The sequence below is a fragment of the Metopolophium dirhodum genome, chromosome 8, assembly GCF_019925205.1.
Source record: "Metopolophium dirhodum isolate CAU chromosome 8, ASM1992520v1, whole genome shotgun sequence".
Taxonomy (NCBI): domain Eukaryota; kingdom Metazoa; phylum Arthropoda; class Insecta; order Hemiptera; family Aphididae; genus Metopolophium; species Metopolophium dirhodum.
Window position 1 is genome coordinate 15625006 of NC_083567.1, and position 22196 is coordinate 15647201.

At 28.9% G+C, this 22196-nt stretch overlaps 2 protein-coding genes and 1 pseudogene across 6 annotated transcripts; 2 read left to right on the plus strand and 1 right to left on the minus strand.

Moving 5' to 3' along the window:
* The first annotated feature begins 5526 nt into the window (after positions 1-5526).
* On the plus strand, positions 5527-7728 carry LOC132951325 (uncharacterized; annotated as a pseudogene).
* An 884-nt stretch (positions 7729-8612) lies between these two features.
* Positions 8613-11138, plus strand: LOC132949896 (E3 SUMO-protein ligase KIAA1586-like). The gene is made up of 2 exons (XM_061021019.1): positions 8613-9840; positions 9939-11138. The coding sequence occupies exons 1-2, from the start codon at positions 9559-9561 to the stop codon at positions 10368-10370; spliced, it is 714 nt and encodes a 237-aa protein (XP_060877002.1). The 5' UTR covers positions 8613-9558; the 3' UTR covers positions 10371-11138.
* Positions 11139-12676: 1538 nt separating this feature from the next.
* On the minus strand, positions 12677-22141 carry LOC132949890 (V-type proton ATPase 116 kDa subunit a 1). 5 transcript variants are annotated; one of them, XM_061021002.1, is made up of 18 exons: positions 21760-22141; positions 21485-21661; positions 21213-21341; positions 19133-19254; positions 18927-19019; positions 16353-16479; positions 15622-15798; positions 15349-15561; positions 15135-15285; positions 14915-15054; positions 14602-14841; positions 14399-14508; positions 14192-14316; positions 13986-14104; positions 13766-13873; positions 13465-13681; positions 13209-13380; positions 12677-13015 (listed from the first exon to the last, which is right to left on the minus strand). In XM_061021002.1, the coding sequence occupies exons 1-18, from the start codon at positions 21874-21876 to the stop codon at positions 12913-12915; spliced, it is 2640 nt and encodes an 879-aa protein (XP_060876985.1). In that variant the 5' UTR covers positions 21877-22141; the 3' UTR covers positions 12677-12912. The 5 variants fall into 5 exon arrangements, with proteins under 5 accessions (XP_060876985.1, XP_060876986.1, XP_060876987.1 ...); XM_061021003.1 differs by having other exon boundaries at positions 19133-19218; positions 21760-22140; XM_061021004.1 differs by lacking the exon at positions 18927-19019 and having other exon boundaries at positions 21760-22140.
* Between the last annotated feature and the right edge of the window lie 55 nt (positions 22142-22196).

Consider the following 22196-nt stretch of genomic DNA (forward strand, 5'->3'; position numbering starts at 1 on the left):
CTTACCTAACTGGTGAGGGAAATATTGGAATTTTAATAATGGGGATTAGTTAAAATAAAGTATCACAGTGTTCTTTGAAAATAAAATTTATAATAAATAAATAATAATTAATAACTAAATGAGAAATACTTAACTTGACTAAATAATATAATTTTTAATACACTTTTACCATTAATATAGTATATATTAGATTGGTCAATATTTTAACTCTTTATTATATATTTTTAAAAACAGAAATTAAGTAGTTTACCAAGAAATAAACATTAACAGTAGTAACAAAAGTAAAAATAAAAAAGGAAATCAAGGAGCAATATTATTTATCTTATTTTTAATGATAATCAGGACTCATACATTTTATAAAGAATTATATAAGACAATGATGATTTTTTACAAATGCAGCATTTGTATAATATTTGCTTCTTTTTTACTTACTTTAGCAATACACACATAAGATTGACCAGTTGGTGTCTCCAAGGACATTCGGTCTGTTGTTTACGCCAGCTATATACCGGGAAATTGTTTCGGAACAACAATGGGTAAGGCGCGTATGATGTGTTCTGTGGTAGTCTGTTGAGCAGTCATCGTCAAGGCTAACTTGCTAAAGTGCTTGTTTGAGTGTTTCCATGTGCAACGTCAGATAACAATAATCAATGTTGACAGTTATCAAAGAAAATAAATAAAATATGGATGATAGTATTATCTTGAAATAATGTATGTATTAAGATGTTGACCTGAAAACATATTCATTGATTAGATCTTGTAACAAAAAAATTATGGAAGAAATAGAATTACCTATAAACTCTTAATTTTTTTACATTGAATATTCTATTTTTGGAATAATCACTTGGTAGAATAACGGACTGACACATTAACACCGTAATCATTTGATCTACAAAATCACAAATATTTTAATTAAACGAGAAAAAAAAAATATGAATTTATAATACATTATCTTCAACATTAGTTGACCCAGTAATAGTAATATTGCTTGTTAAGTTTTTTATCTTGGTAGCACCAAAAAACAAATGTAATATGCAACATTGATTTTTTTATAGACTTTAGGGATAATAGTACAAAAAATTCACAACATTTTAATGTATATATACGATAAAAATATTGAGTTGATATTTTACACTCGCCTATCACTTTTATGCTTTCAGTAGGTTTTTAACTGATCTCCTAAGTATATTTTATAAATGTTTTTTCTTATTATTAAACGTATTTACTCACATAAAGTATAAATGTTTAAAGCTAAAACAAAATATGTCAGGCTTCATTTATTAAATTATATAACCAAATATATAAAAATGATATATTTTACTTTCTAGAAAGATAATTTTAAAGAAATGTACATGACATAATAAACCAACTTCAACAATTACATTATCAAGGTTTTAATTTATTATTACAGGAAAATAATTTACCACCAACTAAACGTCCTAACATATATTTAAATAAGTAAGAAGCTGGGTAGTGGAACGAAAATTATTCAATACTTTCTTAAAAAAATTGAGTTTAATTAGTTATAAACACCATTGTTTTGTTACAGATTAAATGGAGAACTATACGAGTAGTAAGTATAAGTTTATAATTTAAGCTGTTAGCATAATTTACCACCAACTAAACGTCCTTAAATAAAATGTTATAAAGGAAGCTGGGTAGTGGAAACAAAATTGTAGTAACAAAACTATAGTAGACTTGATTAGGAATTAATTAACCATCCAATAGTACCTACATCCAAATAAAGAATAGTTAGGTATATAATAGCGCGTCAATTATCTGCACTACAAAATTTAATGAATATATAACAGTCTCACTTTACACAGATAATCTTAAATCAGTAAATAATTACAAAATATCTATCTACACTTTACATACGCATTAGCTTAAATTTAAATTCAGGTTCTTTGTATGTTTGTTTGATTACCCAAACTCCATTCAATCCTAAAAAGAGTGAATAATTTAAATATGATGATTTCACCAGTTATCAAACTTTAAGCTTATAATATTACTTGTGTCCATACTACATTGGATTTTTAATAGATCATGTTTAGCTCCGTTAGTTTAAAAATTAGTAACCTCTTATTTTTTAAAAGGTAAAATTAAAATATAAAAAGCCTATGACATTGCATAGATAATATTACGATTAAATTTTATAAGAGGTCAATTCACAACTTTTAAAGTAACGGAGCTAAACGTGATCTGCCGAGTGTAAAATTCGCTATGTTATGCACTTGTAAGACGAAGACAACAAATGTTGGTATGATGTCCTCTTAATATTAAAAATAATGACACAGTTTGTTCAGCTAAAAATACATTTGCTATGTTGCGCGTGGGTCAGAGAGAGAAAACAAAGTGCATAAAATCCTCTTAACAATAATACTATTCTTATAAAAATTATTAATATTAAAAGTAAATTGCATTTTTACAATATATAGATATAACTAAAAAAAATTAATTTTACATCAGACATTACAGCAGTTTTCCGCAGCAGATCTTTTAACAGATAAACTCAGAAGAGGGAGCCTGTTTAAGTCATCATTGAGAAGTTGAAGTTAAGTTAATGTTTTATAGTTTATAGGGGTAAATTGAACACTGCTTGGTAAATAATTATTTGATAACTCAGAAAATGGTTAGTTCTGCATTATTAAATTATGGGTTCTCTCAGATGAGGGAGCCTGAAATTTTCATCACAGTAAATTTTATCTGTTCTAAGAAATAAATATAAGACTTAACCAATTGTTCTACATTCACTCAGAAAAAATTGGTTGAGATTCTGCATTATTTAATTTTGGGTTCTCTCAGATGAGGGAGCCTGAAATTTTCATCATAGTAAATTGTATTCTAAATATAAAGATACCTATGAATATTTAAAGAAGTGAACAATTGGTTAACAATAATTTAGTGGTTTACTCAGAAAAGTGGGAATTTCTGCATTATATAATTTTTGGGTTCTCTCAGATGAGGGAGCCTGAAATTTTCATCATAGTAAACTGTTTTTTTAATATTAAAAAAAGCATATAAAATATGAAAACATAATATTTGTAATTGTGGGTACTATATTATCAGCTAGAATGCTGAAAACAACTAATGCCATATTATAAATTAGCCAAGAACTTAGTTTATGACTGAAATAAGATTAAAATTCTCAAGGAAAACAAAAAATTGTACTTAATGAATAATATAACATTTTACAATACAGTAGTGCACATTAAATAATACTTATTATTTCAACACTAATATTGATATACTCACTCAAATATGAAAACCCTATCCAGGGTATTAAAGAAGACGGTTATGCATGTACATTTCTTCATCTATCCAAACTACTGTTACTATGTGATACATTGACATTTTTCGCATTAAAGAACCAACTAAAAATCAAACCAAACATCACAACTATTAAATCCAAGCATGATACATACTATATTTGATAATACTTAAATTATTAAATATCATTAAAACCTTCAAAATAATCTATAGATTAGTAATAGGTATATTATTAAGGTTTTGAATGATGCGGTTTTGGTAGTACCTACATTCATATGAATTTAAGGTATGATAAGTGATTGTTATTGAAACTTAATGGAGCACACAACAAAAAATATTTAAATACCAATCTACTCAGCTCATCTAAACTTTACTCATTCAAAAAAGTTAAAAAAAAAATGTTGAGGATATATTTTTTTAACAACTAGACAACGTAAAATCTTTTTTTTCAAAAACATTTATTTTTATTGAAATATTGAGTGTTCTATGATAAAAGATACACCCTGTGTGCATTAATAATAAAATTGTTATCAAAAATTATATTGAGATTATAATCGTTATAAATTACCTATAAATCTTACAGATATCTGGAGCTACTAGGTTAATTAAAATTAAAATAAGGAATAAATTAAATTAGTTGAATTGTATAATTAGGATACAAATTAGATACAATCTCTGGCACAATTTTATCATGATTTAATTACATTAACCTGAAAATTGTTATGGCTAATTCAATTTCTTGTTATTTTGATACTATACTCATTTGTCTACATGATAAATATGCTGTGAATGGAATGTATGTCAATATTTAAAATTATGAAGCTCAGCAACAATTATTGTGCTGCTTAATACTCACATATAACTTAATTATTAAAATTGAGTGCCTAAATAAAATTTTGTTGGTAAGACGTATGCAGAATAGTTTTGAATTATTTTGTGTCATTTGCAGCACAAAGTTTGATCATTGTACATGCTACAAAATAATGGTATTACTAAATGAAAACTATAAATGGTCATGGATTTGTTAGAGCATCGTTTAGTGTCGCATAAAGCAATAGAATTTTCAGTGACGATATATAATACGCTGTGTCTAGAGCACCGGGCGCAGCGGTCACACTGTAGAGCAATGTTGCCATTTAGCATTGGGCGCCTAATTCAAATATATAATAATAGTTATTTTATTAGGGAAGCTTCAATTGTTTATTTGGCCTTTACTAACCTTTATAAGTATCTTTCCCTTAAATTGTATAACCTCATGACAAGTACCTATACGAGTTTATTCACAGTTTTTTTCACCTTTTCAGTTTTCAAAGTGTGTTTTTTAAGTTTGTTATAATATAAGTATGAAACTCCTAGACACTTTTTAATCGTTTGAGGAATTTAAAGTTGTTTTGAGGTCTACAAAGACACAAATTATGTCGATTATTTTGTAAAAGACTGTAAGACATTGGCCTCAATAAATGCTAAATATCCAAATGGAAAAATGGTTACAGCATTAAGTAAATTAAAGTATTATTATATTAAGTTTTGTTGTGTGCATGGAGGTAGCTACAAAAAAAAAAATACACTTGACTAACGCTTAACACCGTAAGTAGATTTATTTTATATAACTAAGTTTTAAAAGTCAAGATTCAAAATATTAAAATTGTTTAAGTACAATGCACCAAGGATGCGAAGCTGGAATTTATTTGAGAGCTTCAGACGATGGTAAATCACTTGTAATCACCAAAATGACAGAACTTCACAATCATGAAATTTCCCGGGTGTTATACAATCATCTCCCTATTCAAATGAAAATCACACCTGCAAATAAGGCTATTATATTAGAGCTGATGGACCTGAAGGCCAATAGAAAAATGATACAAAATAAGATAATGAATGATAGTGGCAAAATTATAACTTTGAAAGACTTGTCAAACATCCGTACTACAGCCAGTAAGAAAAAAATTATAATTTAATTTAGTGATTTTTAGGTGGTATAAACTTAGGTGATATTTCTATAAATACTTTTTTTTTTTTTGAAGGAAAACATGATTCAAACAATAACTTAGTTGAAGTTATAAATAAATTGAAGACCAAACATTCGTACCGTTGAAGTTTCAACAGATGAGGCAAATAACTTTAATGGAATTTTCATTCAAGACCGATTTATGGCTGAATCATTCCATGCATTTCCTGAAGTAATATTTTATTACATTTTACTACAAAATTATATAATATCCAGTCTATCCACTATATACTAAGAATTTTCCAATAATGGTTTTAAAGGTAGTTTTTGCTGATGCTACATACAAATTAATTGACTTAAGACTACCGGTATATGTATTGATGACGGAGGATGGAAACGGCCAAAGCGAAATAGCAGCAATTGGCCTATTAGTTAATGAGGAAGAACAAACATTGCGCTGGTTTTTTGAAACTTTTAAAAAACATAATCCAATTTTAGGTATTAAATTACTCGGGTATACGTAACGGACAAAGACATGAAAAAAAGAAAAGTAATTAAGCAAGTCTTCCCTGAAGTTTCATACATTAAGAACAATTATTACTTGTGACAAACGTAACGTCACTCCTGATTAAAGGGATAGTGCAAAAGAAAATTATTCAAAATCTAGTATACTGCAAGTCAGAATTGGAATATGAAAATGTATACCAACACTTTCAGGATGTAGCACCAGAAACTGTTATTGAGTATTACAATAAAAACTGGCATGGAATACAGGATGAATGGGTTATAGGCATGAAGTACATGACCGGAAATTTTCTAAACAAAACAAATAAAAGATTAGAAAGTTTCAATGGTAAACTTAAATCTGTTATTTTATGTTTTTCCACTTTAGAAGATTTTGTGGATAAATTATTTATTGTTTTAAGCTGCGTTAGGTTAGAAAGAGATAAGAATGCTGTAAAATTAGTCCAGAAACAGCATATTCAGATGCCACAAATTCCTGAACTTCAAAACTATTATACTCTCTTATGCATTTAGTTTTTGAAAAAAACAATTTGCGTATGAAGACAAAAGTAATTCTCTTCAAATTACAAATGATTACACCGGCAATTGTATTTTTTATAATTCCATGACATCATATCTTAAAATTTTGAAATCTATCACTGACACCTTTGTTTGATGCTGATTTATGTGATAAAAGATGGACGAGACTATTATTACAAAAATCAAAGAGTGTTTAAAAATGTTGAGGTCGTTCACTGTGATGGCAATACAACAGTTAGTACACTATCACAGAAAAAAAATAAAAGTCCCATCACCTCATGAGAAGTTTCACAAGGCGTCAATAATAGGAGCAAAGATTGCTGACCTAGTTTTGAGATCGTCAAATATTCACTACCACCGAAAAATCAAACAGTTGGAATTTGTTTTTGACACTTGGTTAAAAGGGCAAGAATTAATATTACATATATTGGGTAATTTAATATTAATAATCTTTATAAAATTTTATCATTAGATACTAAATTACTATATAGGTGCAGATGATGAAGTTATAGATGTGGTTGAAGAAGAATATGCTGTGTAAACAAAGATGTTGTGGATGCTGATGAAGGTAACTTTGAAGTCATTGAAGATAGAGTTGTGATTGAAGATATTGTGTCAGTAGAAAAATGTGATGTATTTGTAAAAGGTAAAAAATCATTAATAATCAACATAATATAATATGTGTTCATTATAGGCATATATAGGTACAGATGTCATTTATGTCATGGAAAATATACATGTCACCTCGAAATTGTCTAACAGTCAGAGTAATTATTTTGCAAACAGAGAAACAGATGTTTATACAAATACTTAAGTACTTAAACTGTTTAGGTATAAAATCAATTATCTTACCTACTAAAGTAAGAACATGTGGTAGGACAAAAGGGGCAATTATGACATCAATCGGCCTTCCTAAAAGGCTTAGAACTGGAAGAGCATTAGCTCAAAAAACTGACACAAAAACTAAAAAGATTGGAAATAGGGTTATAGCTGTCAATTCAGATGAACCAATCTATTGTCTTTGTAATCAGATTTCATACGGAGAGATGATATGTTGCGATAATGATTTATGACCAGTAGAATGGTTTCATTTTTCTTGTGTTTCATTATCAACAAAACCAAAAGGTAAATGGTTTTTCCCCAAGTGTCGAGGAGATCGTCCAAATCAAATGAAGCCTAAAGCGCAGTTTCTCAAGAAACTATACAATAAAGAAAAACAGGATAAAGCTTAAGATTTTGTATTTTAACTATTAACTCACCATATTATATTATTAATATTTATTATACGACTATCGGTTATCGTATAGCCGATTAAATTCTGTGCATTATCATATTTTTATGTATATTTACAGTGTGACCCGGTGCTCTAGACACAGCGTATATAATATGTATGTATATTTTAAAGAACTAGGTAGGAAAGATACCTCACAATTATTTTTTAACGACAAATTAAAGAATAAATAATACATAATATTAATGCTCGTATTAATGTATTAATATTTAAGATACATACATATATTATTTTATTAATAGGTATGAAATTATAATAAATTTCTGGAATTTAAATGTTTCCAAAGTTGCAGTACTACTTTGTTAGATTGTACAAAATGGTAGTTACGATAATTTGGAAATTATTTTACCACTCACTAAACGTCCTCAACTAGTAAGGTACTAAGCGGGAAGCTGGGGAGTGGACTATTCCTTTACATAATATTCATATAAAAAAACATACATACTATGTTCATAATAAGAAACATACTCAGCAGCAACCAGTTAACACCCATTTGTCGTCTCCGCCCCCGTTAAATTATCTGTATACACTATACCTGCAGTGTATTGACATTTGACACTCACCTACACACAAGTTGGCCGCCAAATATGTTTCTTAACTTGAACAGAGTATAGGTAGATAGAAATTAATTTGTCATAGATCCTAAATCATTGTGCCATAAGTACATAGATATATTGAATACATTCATTATTAAGTATAGGGACCTATACCTATTTAATTCATCGTATGAATGTAAATGTTTCCAAAATTGCAGTACTACTTTTAAGGTAAAAATAGTAGTTACAATAATTTGGAAATTATTTTACCACTCACTAAACGTCCTCGACTAGTAAATAACTTAGTGGGAAGCTGGGGAGTGGGTAATTTTTTAACTCCAGCAATTAAATAGGTACTAATAGATATAAAGATATTTATTAAACCTTGTTTGACATCAATTATAAATTATTATACATCAATACATTGAACATATTGATTGGTAAGTAACTATACCTACTTAATTTATCTCATTAACATAAATGTTTCCAAAATTGCAGTACTATTTTGTTACTAAGTACAAAATAGTAGTTACGATAATTTGGAAATTATTTTACCACTCACTAAACGTCCTCAACTAGTAAGTAACTTGGTGGGAAGCTGGGGAGTGGACAGTTTCTCTACATAATTAAATAGGTACCTATGTGATATTTGACGACCTTACTTAATAAAATTCATTAATATAAATGTTTCCTAACTTGCAATACGACCTTGTTATGTTGAACAAAACAGTAGTTACGATAGTTCGGAAATTTGTTTACCACTCACTAAACGTCCTCTACTAGTAAGCAACTTAGCGGGAAGCTGGGGAGTGGACGATTTCCTAGGATGAATAAATATGTTGAATACACAGAGGTGTTCCCATAGGGTATACTACATATACGCCGTATACTCTCAAGATATTTTGTGAAAACTATGGGTATACTGCGTATACTCTCAAATTATATACAAAAGTAAAAAAAAAAACTGGTTTTGGTTACTCAGAAAATGCTAGACAACTGGATTGCTTTTGCCAGTGACGGAGCAAGTGTAATGACGGGTAAGAAAGCTGGAGTTGCTACTAAACTACGCGAAAAAATTCCGAATCTATTTACCTGGCATTGTTTATGTCATCGCCTCGAACTCTCAGTACATGACGTAATAAAAGATTGTACTGGAGTCTCTCGTTTCCAAAGTCTAATGGACAAACTCTACGCTTACTATCATCAAAGTCCTAAAAATTCAATGGGTTTAGATAAATCTTGTGTTGAAGTAGGCATTGAAATGAAAAAAATAGGTCGTGTTTTGAATGTACGCTGGTCTGCAAGCAGTTTTTGAACTATAAAAGCCATATGGAATAATTATCCGGGAATATATTTACATGTTAGTAAAACACATGATGCGACATCAAACGGCATAAAAAAAAAAATTAGAATCCTCTTCTTTTTTGGAGGAACTTGGACTTTTTTACGATGTTCTTTCTGAGCTTGCAATGTTATCTTGTATATTACAGTCCAGAAAAACAACTCTAATGCGTGCCCAGTCGGAGATAAATAGAACGATTAGAATTTTAGAAAGTCTGAAAGCTGAACCTGGGGAAAAAGAAAAGGAAATTATAGAAGCTATTCAGAAAGGAATTAACAAAGGTGTCAATATTACAATGACAAAATCAGGAGGGATTAACAGGTTACAATTTTTGCAAAATTTAGTAGACAGAATGCGTCAACGCTTATTTGATGACTCAAAAAATAAAACAATGCTAGAAGACATTCAGGTAAAGAAAAAAACTATTATTTTGATAATTTATTTCAATATTTTGATTATTTAAACAGAATAAATGAATATTTTAATAAATCGTCTTTTATTTTATAGGTAATTGATGAAGTGTTCAAAGTAGCAACTAATGATGCAAAGGGAGAAGATGAAGTTAAAAGAGTATCACGGACATTAGGTTTTTCTGAATTTGAAAGTGTAGTTGACTTCCGTTCAAGAAATGTTTTTTCTAGTTTCATGAAAGCATTAAATATACTCCCAACTTCAACAGCTGATTGTGAACGAGGGTTTTCCGATATGAATTTGACAATAACTGATTTAAGGACTAGATTAAACATTGAAAATGTGTCAGATTTGATGTTCATCTCTATCAATGGCCCTTCAGTTGCAGATTTTAATCCTAGACCTTATATTAAAATTTGGTTAAGAGATCACCGTTCTGCCGTTTCCACTCCTAGAGGTAAAGAAAGAAAAGAAATAGACGACGAAAATAAGATGCAGAAATTATTTTTTAACAATTTATTTAATTAAATTTTTTAGTATTTGTATATTTTCATATTTTATTGACTTATAAAGGTAATTTCAAGCTTTTTTTAAAAGTTTGATTTTTTTTTCATATTTTTAACACATCCTTTATAATTATAGACCACAGTAAAAATATTTGTATATTATTAAATATTCATGTTTATTACTAAATCATGGATCTTCACCTCGACTAGTCTTAGTATACTCTCAAAAAAAATATTGGGAACACCTCTGTGAATACACATAAACAGAAATTAATTTTACAATGAATATCAATTATCAAATACTCAATATATGAACTAATTTAAAATCATCTCATGAATGTACATATTTCTAAAGTATGAATCGGGTATACCTATAATAAACCTCGTGTAGAAAAAATAAATTTGTTCACAAATACAATAGAGTAATATTTACTCTAATGACAAATACACAATCAGGAGGAATAACCTGAAAGTAAAACCGACAACAAACCAATGGCCTAACACGAGGCGGATAGCCAAACCACTGATCAATCGCTAGAAGACGGGACGAAATGGGCAAACAAACCACGAGGTGTATCGAGTCACAAAATAGAAATACACGACAGCCAGCTGTTTATCGATTATTCGGTAACCGCCGATGGAATAACGGATTGATCGTGATGAAACTACAGAAAGAGCGTTCGATCGAAAAGAAAACTTGGAGTTTGGGCTTAAACGAGGGCCGCCTCTTGCACGAGTACCGATTTAAGGTTATGAATCAACATTGTCTCCGGACCACAATACTTACGTTGTTTTTCGTCGAGGCGGTGGCCGGGCGTCATGTTGCTACTGCCAGGCTGTGCTAATGAGTGAGCGGTGGCCGTACCGTCGTAGATGAATGTGTGCCCACTGCCCGTCAGTCGGGGGACAATGGACATTCGAGATGGCGGGCCACGCGTCGCGATCGCAAATATGAATTGCGCAATCGACGGATGGATGAGTGCTGTGGACAGTGATGTCTTGGCGCCGGAGCCAACGATCAGCAGTTAGGAAGAAAACCAAGCAATCCGAAACCGCGAACCGACAGGGCGACAGACAAGTCCATTGCCCGCGGTCCGCGGCCGAGCCGATCGGCGTGCAGTAAACAACAGCAGAGTCCACAGGCAGTAGAACGACAGAATTAAAATGAGTAAAATAATGCAAATCGCAGGTCGTGGGGTGAGGTCTACCACATTAGTACAGACTGCAGTGCTTCCACATGACACATAACTCCTAATAAGTGGTAACACTCCTACGCAATTCATAGCAATTACACCAACCGTGCCCAGATCATGAACAGTTTGACCATCACACTCGCCGTTGTTCTGAAGGGTTCACTGTATTTCATGTTCCACAATATTATTCGTTCTCAACGAGATGTTTATTTATGTACTACTAATTACTATACTATAGAACCTACATTATATAATATATACATCTCGATGTTCGTACATGTTGGCTTCTCCCATAGGATAATATCACGATGTAGAGAAGATACATCTTCTCTACATCATGGGTAATATAATAATCACGTACCGTGATAATCGTACTTCATAGCATATGAAATTTGCGGAGTAGTGGACAAACATTTTGCGGGGTAACCCCGTAACTCAACACTCCGCCATTCAAAACTTTAAATACTTATAACTCATAAACTACTCGTTCTGAATTCTATTTTTATGTATCAAAATACTTAGAAAAATATTCTGCTTTGGAATATGAAATTATAATTCTATGTTGTCATTCTGAAAAGTCAAAAACTTAAAAATATATAAGGATAAAAAATATTTAAAAATATGATTTTTTAATAACAACGTTGTTTTTTAACAACTTTAAACAATGTAAAAAAATATTTTCAAAATTATTTATACTTTTTGAAATAATGAGTTTCAAGGTAAAAGAATCACCTTGTATAAAGTCAATTTAGGGGCCTGCATCATGTTGTCTTTTTGTTTGTATTTTGTAATTGATAATATTTTGGTGGGAACTCATTATATACAAGTTGTGTTTATTTCAATTTAATACACAATGCATAAGAAGGCCCCCCCCAATCTCATTTTTAAAAAGTGAAATATGGGTAAACCAATACCTGTGTAAGGTATATATATTAATATTTGAAAATAAATAATTATATAATTTCATATTTATTACTAATGTATACTATGAATTATAATCATAGTCTTTGACTATGATTTTTACTTTTATCTATAATTTTGAAGTAAATAAAATACATTTTAAACATAGGATGTTACCAGTTTACCACAAATAAGGAATTTTTGTAAGTTATTTAATAAAATGAAAAAAACACTATTATAGTTTCTAAGTATGTATTTATTTATTGGTTTTATAATATTAAATCTAGATGTTTATGCAACAAAATACATTTTATGATAAACCTAAAAATGAATCAAAAGATTCTAAAAACCATTAAAAAATGGAATGAAATTAATATAAATTATATTGTTTATTCTTAGTAGTATTAATTAATATAGCAACTATATCGTTCTAAAATAATATTACTACATTCTTCAATTGAATGTGTTTATTTATTCTTCAACTGCAGTTGAAGCTGTATTTAAAATAACCTCAAAAGAAAATGGTGCAAATGCATAACCGAGTCCTTTGTAAAATTTGCTCTGGAACTCGACCCTAAAAATACATTAAAATTACATTATTGTTTCTATGTAAATTAATGAACTACCAATGTTGAAAATAAATTATATAATATTTAGAAATAAAAGGATAAAAACATCTTCAAGTGAGGCATTTTAGATGTCACTCAATTAATTATGTAATAATTTTCATACATTTTTTTTTTATGTAGTAAAAACAATGAAATTACCAATGCAAACGAAGTGTATGCAAAAATGCAGAAAGACCTTCCATCAGTACAAGAATGCCAACTGTTAAGATTGCCCAAAAACCAAAGACAAACCATAACCAAACTCCACCTATCCATGAATTCAATATCAGACCTTTGGTCATTACCATACTCCATAACACTTCAGATAATTCTAAAAATATTATAAAAATAAATTGAGTTAATATACAATTATAAAATGAACAGTGAATGATACAAATAACTATGTATAACTTACGTGCGTGAGCTAAAGAAAGAGCCCATAAGCGAAGGTATGATGCTGTATGACTCACAGATCCAAGTACATATTCAATAGTATGAATGCCTTGATGAATAAAAAGTTCACCAATCTCATTTTCATCATGGCCACCAGCTGGTGGTGGTGGTGGTTGTTGAACTACTCGGCCAGCACCTTCTGCATCACCATTTTCAGTTGTTGCATGGCCATTAACCAACTGTACATAAATTAAATATATTTTTTTTTTAATGTTTGTAAATATTTATATTTTTCATGTTATTTAATATTGTAAATAATTTACTTGTACATGTTTTTCTTTCTGTTGACGCATAATATATATTGGTTTGGCAAGTAACATAATCGGTACACACAAAAGTGCTACTATGACTAAAAACTTTTGTACAGCACCCTGAAGAAAATATTAAATATTTACTAAAATAGTTGCAATATTCACCCAAACTTTAAATAATGTAATTTTTATTTTACACATTTAATAATAAAGCATTAAGGAATTTAGTTACCTGTCCAGAAAACATGTAAACTGTGTTACAATTTTCTAATGCAACAGCATCTTTGAATAACACCATATTAATAAATGTAATTAAAATGGATGGTGCACACGCAGGACTATCGGCAAACTCTATAAACATTTTTAATTATAAGTAGATTATTTATAAAAATAATTTAATAATATCTATTACCTATTGATAAATATTAAGACACATACCATTTTGTGGTCCATATGATACCCATTTAATAAACATCAACAAAACCATATAAAAGAATAGGAATACCAAGAATATAACTTGTGGAATGAAATCACAATAAATGGAAAGCCGATCTTTAAAATATCTGAAAATTGAATTGTTTATATAATATTACATAATTCAACTATTTGGAAGTGTTAATCATTATAAAAAAAAAAAACCCTTACCTATAATTGTACAAACTTAGGCTAACACCACTCAACATGTGTAATACACCAATTATAATGGAAATTTTCATTTTATATGCATTTAAAAACACAATTTTGTTTAATGCCAACTACAAATAGAACAATAAATATTAATTTTAATATTGAACAAATAAATTGCAGACTAATTGTTTAAGTTTTGAAAACATATCATAAATGTTTACCTGCCATACGGGGTCAAGTCCTACAGGATATGGGACTTGATCATAATCTGATGATAAGGAAGGATTGATCTGTAAATCTTTATTATTCATTACAGTTGATTCATTGTAATTTGTATGCCAATGAGATCCAAACAAATTGAGAGATTTGGAAAATATATCATTGTATATAAAACCAGTATACATAGAAAAAAGACCCATGAGTAATATTATGTAACGTCCAGCAAAAAATATATTCCATACCTATAATAAATAATATTAAATTATAATTTTAAAAATTCAATTTTTTATGTATGTATGGTGTATAATTATATACTTCATTGTCAGTCTTTTTTGCAGCTAATGGTTTTTCTCGTAGTACTAAAAATCCAGCAAACAAAAACATCAAACATCCGTGACCAAGATCTCCAAACATCACAGCAAACAAGAATGGAAAACTGATTATAGTATATGGTGCTAAAATAAAATAAAAAATAAAAATAATAACATAAGTGGCATCATACTTAAGTTGAAATATTTAATATTATGAATTTTACTAGGATTTATTTCTCTGTAACTGGCAATTCCATAAGCATCAACTAAGTTTTGGAAAGCACTTGTAAACTTATTTGTTCTGTTATAAGTTGGTGGATCTTCAAATGTGTCCATTCTATTTAATATAGGTGGTACAGAACTACCACTACGTTCCTATTAAAATTAGAAATTAAAAATTAAATGTTACATTTCACAATAATTTTTATTATGACTTACAGTTCCTCTACGTAAAGCCAATTGTATAGTTTCAATATCAAGTAAAGGTACCCAACATTCAGCTATTAAACATTTCTGTGTGACATCCAAATTAAATAAATTTAATGTATGATAAATTGCTTTGATCTTAACAACTTTAATAAACCAATTTTTTATATTTTTGGCTGCAGCAACAAGCACACGGTGACGATGGTCTTGTGTTTGGCCCAATACCTTTAATAAAGAAATACATTTTATCCTTAAATGTTGACATGTAACTTAAAAATAACATACAGTATTTAAATCTTCAATTCGTGTCATAACACCCATAGCCATTTCACGGCGTTGTGATGGAGCTTCAGGACAAGGGTATAATGTAGCACGAAATCCTTCACATATTTTACGCACTCGAGACTTCAGTTGATCTCCTTGGAAGAATATTATAAAAACTGATTTGTGAACTTGGTCTCCCTAAAATAAATCATAATCATTTTTATAAACAATGTATACAATTTATTGTTTGACAAAAACTTCATTTGTAAAAATGAAATGAAAGAACAATATTATTTTTAGATTTTGAGCGGAGTGATAAATGTATTAATTTTAAAATAATGTACATCAAACATCAGCTTATAGAGTAATAAAAATGCTTAAATCTTAATATTTATTATAGTTCATGGTAGCAAAGTGGATCTAGATAGAACTTTAAATATAAAATAAAACTAGGGAAAAACAGTGCAGCGCCGCCTAAGTGGGGACTGCGTCTGACCGTCGCGGAACCAAAATTGGTCATCGTCTTATTTTGAACAGAGTATGGGTAGAATCAACACCAACTGTACAACAAAGCGTTTCCCTACTTCATCGATTTATTTTAAATTTTAAATGTAAATCTATCATTTGTATTATATATTCAAAAACAATTATATAATTTATACAATTTTTAAAAATGATTTCACTAAAAATATAAATTATTATTGATAAATATTATATACTATTATTTATTATTCATCATAATTCATTCTTACGGTTGATGGGTCTTCCAACGGAGTTTCAATTTCTGCTTGTCTCAAAAATACATTTCCACGACATGCACGCCATAACATTCGCTCAAATGCAGGAATTCTTTCACGTAGTATGACTCCAGCTACAAATCTTTAGTTTTAAAATAAAGCATTAGTTTATGAAACATTTTCCAACAATCATATTAAAGCATTGAAGACAAAACCATATTAGCCAGACTATTAAAATTGTAAGTAAATAAAACTAAGATTGTGGTGGAATGATCAATGTAATATTCTCCCGTTTACCAATGTCTGCGCTGGACCTGCAATTCTTCCATGTATTCCACTCACCAATTCAGAAATGATAGATTATTAGAGCGTTTATGAAATAATTCAAATTAATTATTAAAAATAATTTATCAAACTCTCACAGCAAAACATAAATGCCCTTAGTACAAGCATGTTTAAAAATAAATATTATATATATATATATTTTATATCTAGATAATATAAATTTAATTTAATCATAATTATGTTTTGTAAATATCCAATGTGTAGTTGTGTATATAAATAATAATATCAATATAGATACATACCCCAATTGCACTGGGCCAGCGTTGACTTGACGTGCTATTGAGTCATCACTAATTAGAGCTCGCGTCATCGATTCTGTTGGGTGCAAACCACCCTCTTGCTATTGTACACCACACACACACACACACATATGGTCGTAAAATTTGAATAAATGTTTGATTTTTAAGATTATTTAAAAAATGTATTAAATTATAAATTATCTTTTTGGTATTTATTTGAGGCCAATACATTATATTATATGAACATTTCTTTGACAATTAATATAAAAATCAATTTTAGTTTGATGAAGTATTATTTTATCATTTAAAAGTAAATATTTATGATTGATTAAATTTATGTATGCTCAATTTATAAATAAACAGTTCTTTCTTACCTAGTGTTCTATATAAATATTATTTATTTTTAATTGAATATCTGGTTTTTGTTTTTATTTTTATCTCATAACTTTTTTATATAAAATATTTATTATGAAGGAAATAAACTAATTTTGTTTTGCAATGATTTTATAAGTGTAAAAGCAAAGCAGTGATGTACAAGCACCGTTTATGAAACCCATATTATTTTTAACATTCCATAACAATTGAACCACAAACCAGTGTTATTTATTATTAATATTTAAATAATTGTATTAATCAATTAGACAAGCATGTATAGAAAAATTAAATATCCAGCCCAAAACTGTTGTATATAATTTACAATTCAAAAGAAAAAAACCATAGTTGACAATTTACAACATAATCCACCAATAAAAATTTAAAACATTAAAAATATTAAGTTCAACAACAGTTTTAGACCAGGAAACCCAGGTCCAGTAATACTATACGAGAATGAAAAATAGGCAGCTATTGGGTGTTTACATCCCAGTACCAATATGTATCTTATTTTAAAATATCCTCCACCACAATCTTATTTACAAACTAACACAATGCAATAAATTATGCTTTAATGATATTCGTGGTTAGTAAAAAATACATTCACAATATTATTGATAAACATAATATTAAATTGCCACTCAGTTTAGAACTGTGATTCCCATTCACATTATAATACACATTAAATAATTTTTAAATGTGATTGATTCATCGATAGTATACTAAGTACATTGAAAATATAGTAATTACAATTAATTTTATAAGTTATCAGTTATTCTTGAATAATTTTTATGAATACATCACAAAATAAAAGTACAAACAAGTAAAAACTTACTTATAGATAAATGCTGCTTTAAAACACACTTATATATTTTTTAAAAATGTAATCCTATAATATATTTTACAAACAGCAAGTATTTGAGAATTGATTAATAGGATAATAGACAATCAGAAAATATATTTACAATGCCTATTAGTGTAAAAAATTATTTCTTATCATATGTATAATATAATAAGATATACATATTGTAATCTATAGTAGCGGGTTTAAAACCAGTTTATAACTAGCTAGGTAATGTGTTGGTTTTTCATTTTCCAGCACCAACCATGACCAAAATCACAGAATTAAATATAAAATGAAACTGAATAGTTCAAAAAACCGTTCACACAAAAACCTACACAAAATTAATATGGGATTGAATGAGGGTTTCAACCAGTGTTAGTACTGTCATAATAGCATCGGTAATTACTAATTGCCAATTGTAAACTGGTATTTAAACTCTTGATTTTGGCCAGTTATGGTGTCAGAAAATGAAAGTATTATCCAGCTAGTTATAAGCAGATTTTAAAAAACTAGTTTTAAGCATTGCTATAACTTTCAATAAGTTCAACAAAAAAAAAACAAATTAAAACAATTTGAATGAAAAAACTAAATCAAATCTATTACAAAAATTGTATTGGAAATTTTCTGATAGTGACTTTTCAACTAGTAAGGATAATACAAGTATTAATTAAGTCGTTTTTATGAAAAACATACACGACAAGTATTAAATATCAAGAAAATTCACAAAATGTTAAATCAGAACGAGTCAATAAACACACAAGATCGTAATAACACATTTAGAGAATCTACCTAAAATAGTAGTTCCCAACCTTTTCTGGTTCAAATTTTGACTCTGATTTTTTCAATATTTTTGAACCCCAGTTTAACAATCGAGCCGAATACCTAAATAATAGTATATTTATAATCCCACAGATTACATGATTGCATTGGATAGAATATCAAAGCATATAGCAATTAAAACCAATACTACATATGAAAATATTGTAAAACCGTACCCTAGTTTGAGGGCTTGACCGCCGGCGCGAAGTCCTTCTTCACCTAGCAGTGTCACTTGCTCGTCCTCCCGATTTGGGTCAGCCATCTGCGAAGCAACCGCGGTACCCACTTGCTGTTCAGTCTGGCAACACATACACACACGCGCGCGCATAGGGACGACATACGGACATACACCACCCCACCAGACAAATATTTTTGTTATAGTAAGTATATGATGAAAATGATTGTATGAAAAAGCAAGCATCAAAAAATATTATACATTACATTATCATATTTTTGAATAAATAATATAACTATTGGTTTTATAAAAATGTTATAAATAAGGTTAAAAATATATGAAACTGTGTCAAATCAATGTAATAGAATTTTACAGTATAATAAAATTTAATGCTTACCAGTAATAAAAATTAAGCAAATAAAATAAGAAGCTTAACTAAATAATAGTAAAAAAATTATCAATAAAATAATTAAAGCAGAAACTTTGTATTTCAAGTTTTACTTTATACAATAGTGTAAACAAATGCTATAAAAGTGATAGTTGAAAATAAATATAATTTGTTTAATGGTTTTATAAAATAATTTGAAAAGCTCAAAATGGATTCTTATCATTAAAATATATTTATTTTCACAACGACTAAACAATATACTTCTATTATTTAAGTTTAATTTTTATAATTAACTTATATTACCCACGCCAAAATATGCATGCTTTAAATGACAATTATCTTGCCATGTTGACACAATATTTTTATATAATTAATTATTTCATGAGATGTCATGTATTGCTATAACATGCATGTAAGTATAGGATTGACAAATTAAAAATGTTATTAATGAAGATTCATTTTTAAATTTAATAACATAAAAATAATGAAGTTTTTTAAACTTGATAATATAAACCCCATCATCATTGATATAAAAATAAACGATATTATTAATACTTAGCTATATGAAATACAAAAATAATGATATATACCAAAATTAAAATGATCAATAAAATATATATATAACATTTTTAATATACTAGTCAACATCGCCAAACAAAAGTTTATTATATTTACAATACTCAGGCAACACACCACTATTTATTTACTTATTTTTTTTTTTAACTAGATAATACTTCTTCATCACAGAATAACATTTATTCTGTTATTATACCTCCACCGTCGGTTTTTAAATTTCTTATCATTTCACAATATTGATAAAATGAATAAAAAAATAAATATCGAGCAATAAATTATTTCATTGGTGATATAGTTAAAAGAGAGAATGAGAGTGCAGTTATGTTAACTGAACAGAAGATGCAAACATGCAAATGATAAGCAGTATAATATAGTTTATAATATACCTAATATAAATACTATTTAAAATATATAATTGTTTAATAACAAATTTTAGAAGATTGATAAATGTATCCTTCAATACAAATTAAATAATGGACTGGGAGAATAAATATTTTTAATTAAGTAATTACAATAAATAGTATTTTTTAGTAAAATAATGTCATACATTAGAGTCACTACTAAGAATTTTATAAATAAGATTTAATTTAAACGCATTTATTATTTTACAAATTAAATATCTAATTAAAAAATATAATATTATATAAGCTAAATGGAATATTTATCAAATTATACATTTGTGCAATCAGCAAATAAAGCTCAACTTATAATACTTTCAGGCAATTAAAAAGATGTAAAAAGGAAAAAAAATACTAATAAAATCACAAGAATAAATAAAATGCAGTGAAGTAAGAAAATGATAGAAACCCAAATGAAAACTTAAAGATCCAACTATGGTGAGGTGGTTCCTGTTTAATTTGATGTTGCCAGATACTGAAACTTTTGAGATCATTATAATATAATTGTATATTATTTTTTATAAAATCTCTAGACAACTAGGTACCATTAATTTTATGGAAATATTATTTTTATTAGGCAATAGGCATAAATGCGTATTTAACCAATCTAACAATTTTTTTATTTAATTTAGGTATTAATTAATTATTATTTATGGTAGAAACCTACTTAGATAACTTCAAATATTTAATTTAAAGATAGTAAGTTAAAAAAAAATTACCTCCTCAAAGAATACTTGAGTTTTTCGTAAGATATGTTTGAGTTCTGTTAACTCAAGAAAATTACGTTTCAAGGCTTCGGCATTATGATTTACTTCTCTCAATTCATTTTCTAATTTTTCAAATGTAGCCTAAAATAAAATGTATGAACAAATTAACTTGTAAATACCTACTCAAAACATATTTAGATTAATAGGTATAATGAAGGTTTTTAAAATTATGTATTTGATTTTAGTAGAAATGGATTTATATATTTAATGAACTGATGAATTACTTCAAGGTCAATCATTTCACGAGGCTGAGGAGCCTCGGGATTTTCACCCGTATCCAACATAGGAATTTCGTCCTTTTTAATCTCCTTTTCCAAGTAGCGCAGTTTCCGTTCCATTTCATCGCAGCGGCGCACCTCGCTAACAAATTTCCGTTGAAAAGCGTTGACATCAGGATTCAACTGACCATCGAGAAAGAACCAAGTGAAGAGGTAACGAAAAATACGATTAACGAAAATCAGAAAATAACAGGTTTTACATTATAATATCATGTACTTACGTCCCGAAACTGAACCAGTCCCAATTCACCGAGTTCGGATACGCAGGCATACGCGGCTTCGCTCTGCAAAAACAACTGGCACAGGGCCATTTCCTCGCTGCGGAACAGCGATCCCATGGCTGCGATTCGGAGGTCGGGGTTCTCCGAAAGAAAGATGACTTGGAAGCCCCGCGGTCGTCGCAGATATTATTAACGGTTACGAAAAAGTAACAATACTCGCTATGACGTGCGAAGCTAACCGCGATGGATATTGGATAGACAGGGTTCGACGATGCTATAATCTATACTCCATACGGGTGTGGCAGGCAGACACTTCCTACCATACGGTAAAGGTTGACAAGTGACAACGGGGGATGGACGAATGGGCGTCTGACGATGCGATACGGACTAGGTCAGTATGATATCTCCAACATTACAAGTAGCAACAAACTGTGGTT

Coding starts and splice junctions, on each gene's coding strand:
- LOC132949896 (XM_061021019.1), top strand. CDS start 9,559: ATGTTATCTTGTATATTACAGTCCAGAAAAACAACTCTAATGCGTGCC. Junction 9,841..9,938: donor CAATGCTAGAAGACATTCAG/GTAAAGAAAAAA, acceptor TTTATTTTATAG/GTAATTGATGAAGTGTTCAA.
- LOC132949890 (XM_061021002.1), bottom strand. CDS start 21,876: ATGGGATCGCTGTTCCGCAGCGAGGAAATGGCCCTGTGCCAGTTGTTT. Junction 15,055..15,134: donor TTACAGAGAAATAAATCCTA/GTAAAATTCATA, acceptor ATTTTATTTTAG/CACCATATACTATAATCAGT. Junction 13,016..13,208: donor CATACACTTCGTTTGCATTG/GTAATTTCATTG, acceptor ATGTATTTTTAG/GGTCGAGTTCCAGAGCAAAT.